This window comes from Octopus bimaculoides, chromosome 8 (genome assembly GCF_001194135.2).
Source record: "Octopus bimaculoides isolate UCB-OBI-ISO-001 chromosome 8, ASM119413v2, whole genome shotgun sequence".
Taxonomy (NCBI): Eukaryota; Metazoa; Mollusca; class Cephalopoda; order Octopoda; family Octopodidae; genus Octopus; species Octopus bimaculoides.
In genome coordinates, this window is record NC_068988.1 from 75738619 (window position 1) to 75743590 (window position 4972).

General features: G+C 33.0%; 1 protein-coding gene across 1 annotated transcript in view; it reads left to right on the top strand.

Annotated features, from left to right (window-relative positions):
• The window catches only part of LOC128248590 (DET1- and DDB1-associated protein 1-like), a 43061-nt gene extending 38095 nt beyond the window's left edge, over positions 1 to 4966 (top strand). Inside the window, exon 5 of the mRNA XM_052970194.1 lies at positions 610 to 4966. Within this exon, the coding sequence (XP_052826154.1) occupies positions 610 to 717 (108 nt within the window). The 3' untranslated portion in view covers positions 718 to 4966. The remainder of the gene's footprint in view (positions 1 to 609) is intronic.
• Positions 4967 to 4972: the final 6 nt, after the last annotated feature.

The window sequence follows — 4972 nt, forward strand, 5'->3', positions numbered from 1 at the left end:
ATATATATATATATATATATATATATATATGTGTGTGTGTGTGTCTTTGTCCTTTACCATTGCTTGACAATTGTTGTTGGTATATCTCTGTAACATAGTGGTTTGGCAAAAGAGACTTGTAGAGTAAGTACCAGGCTTAAAAAAATATAAGTACTGGGGTCAATTTGTTCAACTAAAATTTTTTAAGGCAGTGCCTCATCATGGCTGCAGTCTGATGACTGAAGCAAGTAAAAGATAAAAGTATGTAATATTAAATTGTTCCATACCAATTTTCATAAATTCATAGTTTAACCCCCAAACAGAAAATTATACAATATCATATTGACTTCACATAATTTTTTTCATAAGCCCAAATTACTGCATTATTACTATTTGTCTTTACTTTTTCACCAATACTGTTTATTTTTATTATTAAATTATAACTGATTATAAAATAAAAATTAATCTTTGAGATAGTGAGTGCATTATTTTATTAAATTCTTCCAAATTTTGATTATTTTCCAAATTAAATTAAGCATAATGTATTTCATTAGAAATATTGTAAAGAGTTATATTTATATTAACAGTATTATTTATTTGTTTGTTTTTTATCTTCTTTTTTTTTTTCAGAATTCTAATAAAAAACGAGATTCTTCAAAAGCCAATTTAGAATCTCCTGAAAGCAGTACATCTCAGAAGGTTCCCAGATTAAACAGTTGTGAAGAAAGTAGCTCTTAGGGTGTGGCTGGCTATATATATATATATATGTATATATATATATATATATATATGTATGTATGTATGTATGTATGTATGTATGTATGTATAATGCCTGGTCTGGTCTCATTGTGATGGAACAGCTCAGTTTTTCTGTCTCTTCCCCAGCTGGTAGAGGGGGTAGTAAATGGAAATGGAGTGCTTATGTTGTCAGTTCTCATTCTCCAAACACCACCCATGTAGGAAGTTTTTGGTGATACCCTATTCAATTTTATCGCCCCATTTCTACCCAACTAACATTAAGGCAATCTCTGATCAGATAGTTTCTTTCTTAACTTTTTCTACTTCTTTTTCTTTGCCAGTTCCTTTCTTTTATATCAAAGGAACATTTTGGGTGAAGACAGATGGCTAGGTCTAAGTTACTGAGCTGTTCTAAGTGTCACTGTCATTTTCTTCTTTCTTTCAGTCACACATTTTCTTGCCCCTTACCGCCGCCTTCTGACACTTAACACACCTATATATATATATATATATATATATATATATATATATATATAGTTTGTGTGTGTATATATATTCCTTGGTAAATGACAGTGACATTGAGGTACTCACTTCACAGTACCCATCCTAAGCTGCTCAGATAATCATGAAATGTGAGAAGAGATGAAATAAAATTAATTAATTAAAATAATAATCTATAAATCTGTTTATTTTTTTACATTTATTTTTCTATGTTTCATCTTTTGTGTTGGGAACACATACATACATTTACATACACACAGACATGCATTCACAGTTACACACATGTATATATAATCTCGTAGGTTACAGGTATTTACAGAAGCAAAATCTGTACTCAGAAATGTAAAATATATGTAAAGATAGAGTCAGCTAGTGATAATACATCTTGATTTGAAGCTTCATTCTCAGTGGGTGTGTGTTTACTGTTTTGATGTCTTCTAAAATTACAATCTGCAAGCAATCATTTCTATCAGCAAATCCACAGCTTGCTTTGGAATGTGGAATTAGAGGTCCCTTATCAATTTCAGTTCAGATTTAGTGACAGGAAGAGACCTACCCATAAAACAATACCTGTGTAATATTTTGTTTAATCTATGCTAGCATGGAAAAAAAAAACTGTAAAAATGAATGAATGACAAGAATAGCGGTGTGTGTGTATGTATATATTTGTAGGTATAGGCAATATTGTGTGGTTAAGAAGCTTATCTTTGCAACCACCTGGTTCTGGGTTCAGTTCCAGCATGAGGCACTTTCTATAGTCCTGGGCCAACCAATACCTTGTAAGACAAATCTGGTAGCTGGAAACTATAGAAGCCCATTTGTGTGTGTGTGTGTTTGTATTTGTCTCCCACTTTACAACCAGTTTTAGTTTGTTTACATCCCCCATAACTTAAAAATAAGTATTGAACTCAATGACTAAACCCTTCAAGGTGGTGCCCCAGCATTACTGAAAGTCAATGACTGAAATAAGTAAACGATAGATGTTACACACATTAATGTGTGTATGTATTTATGTTTATGTATATTTATACTTGCATATTTATGTGGATGTGTAATACACATGTATACTTAAATATGTGTGTGTAATATATATATGTACACTCACACACACACACACACATATGCAGTTGTATATATCTGCATAGAAATTTGGACATCCTCAGGCTGACCAAAAATTGCAAGTGGATTTGGTAGAGAGAAACTAGAAACCTGTAGTTTACACTAACATTCATTCACATCCACATATATGTACACAGACGCAATGCTCACACATGCATATAAATATGCACACACGTACACGCATATCTATACCTACCCATGTTTTTAATTTCATATTTCCTTTTCATTTGAATCTCTTGCAATTTTTATTTTGTGACATAAGTCAACCATTTTGTCTGTTTGTCAGATGTGGTTGTCCATTGGATACTTTTTCTTCATTTTTCCACATCATTTCTTTGATTTCTGTCATTCACATGAGGACAAACCTGCTCTCCAATTTCCTATTATTTCCTTTAATAGGTGGCATACTGGTAGAATTGTTAGTATGTTCAACAAAATGCTCAGCATTTCTTCCAGTTCTCTATGTTCTGAGCTCAAATATCATTGATGACAACTTTGCCTTTCATCCTTTCGGAGTCAATTAGATAAGTACCAGTCAAGTGCTGGGATTGATGATATCATGCCCCCGCCTAAAATTGCCGGCCTTGTGCCAAAATTTGGAATCATTATTATTAGGGTGGTGAATTGGTAGGACTGCTGGAGTGTTGGGACAATACCTAGTGGTATTTTTTCTGCCTCTTCGTGTTCTGGTTTCAAATCCTGCCAAGGTCAGCTTTGCCTTTCATCCCACCAAGCTTGATAAGTGCCAGTCAAATACTGGTATCATTGGTATCAACTCCCATCCCCTTAAAATCACTGGCCTTGTGCCAAAATTTGGACCCATGATGATATAATGCTTTGCAGTATTTTTTCGGGCTCTTACATTCTGAGTTCAAATCTCACCAATAATTTTGTCTCATTCCTCTAGGGTCAATAAAATTAATTACCAGTCAAATACTGGAATTGATCCTTAGTATATGACTGCTATTTTATTTTTGCACTTTCAAGAGAGGAGGGGTGCTATTGAATAGCACCCACCATTCCTCAAAAACTGCTGGCCTTGTGCCTAAATCTAAAACCATTATTATTCAGACCATAGTGGGGAACAGTGGTTGAGCAGTGAAGTAATTTCCGTACAGTATTTATATTTTTCTTTGTACATTTTTGGAACAATTGTTAGCAGAGAAGATCAATACAAATTCTATTTAGATATTGTTTACTAATTCATCTAATTGAAATGGTTATATATGTCTGCCTCTATGAATATTTGCACTGAATGTACCGATGAAAGAAATTATTATAATTATTAAGGCAGTGGAACTGGCAGAATTGTTAAAGCATCAGAAAAATGCTTTGCATTACATCCTAAGTTCAAATCCTGTCATGAACAACTATGTCTTTCATCCTTTTGGATAAAATATAGTACCACTGTCAACTAAACCACTCACCTCAAAATTGCTTGCCTTGTGCCAAAATTTGAAACAACAGACAATGAGCTGCAGAATTGTTAGTGCATCAGACAAAATTCTTAGTAGCATTTCTTCTGATTATTTACATTCTGAGCTGCCATGGTCAAATTTGCTTTTCATCTTTTTGAGGTCAATAAAATAAGTACCAGCCAAGTACTATGGTTAATGTAATCAACTATTCCCTTTCCACTGAAACTACTGGCCTTGTACTAAAATTGGAAACCATTATTATAACTATTTTGATTTCTTCTCTATTAAAACAAAATGCTATTATGTTAGAAAAAACATTTAGTGAAAATAAAAATTGGTAAATAATACATTAAAAAAATGATCCAAGAAATGTAGCTAGAACCCAAAAGAGACCCTGTTTTAATTTCATTCCAAAAGTTTAACTGTTCTAACAACAGGAATTTCATTCCTAACCACAATTTTTACTCCCTGACTATTCCATTCCAAATTTTTGGTGTTTTATGCAAGGGATACTTATTGTGTGTGCATGTTTGATAGAGTATTTCCCCACCATCATGCAAAATTAGCAACGTTTGTCTAGACCCTATTTTCTGTGGTTATTGGGATTACAAAACCAAGTGTTTATGATCTTACTTACCACACACATGCACACTAGATTCAATGCTTCCACTTTACCTATATATCAAGCTCTTAAATTTCTGCAAAATAAAAGAAAAAGCAGTGTGTGTGTGTTTCCTCAACTGTACTATGCAATGGAATCCTCAGCCTTACTTGAAGATCTGAATTCCCTAAGAGGTTTTTTTATTCTATTTGAAGGCCCTACTGAGAAGAGATGGTTGTGCAAGGGAGTGTGCCTGTTGAGGTTTTTGGTAGTGTCCTAAGGGAAACAACTCCCAAGTACTAGATTATTTTCTGTGTGTGTATATATATATATATATATATATATACACACACACACACACTCAGAAAATAATTACACATCTTGTTTTTAAATTTCTTTTTTTTTTTTTTTAAACCTTTTGAGACATTGTTTTATTATTCCCGTGTTAAGATTTGATAAATTTGTATGCAGAAGAGGGAGAAGCTACTGCTGTTGTATGTGTGCTTGGCTGGTTAAACATAGAAAATAGATTTTTAGCAGACTCTCCAAGTTAGGATACAAATATTTAATGTATTTTTAGAGCTAATTTTTTTTTAATGCATCTTGTAACACACAC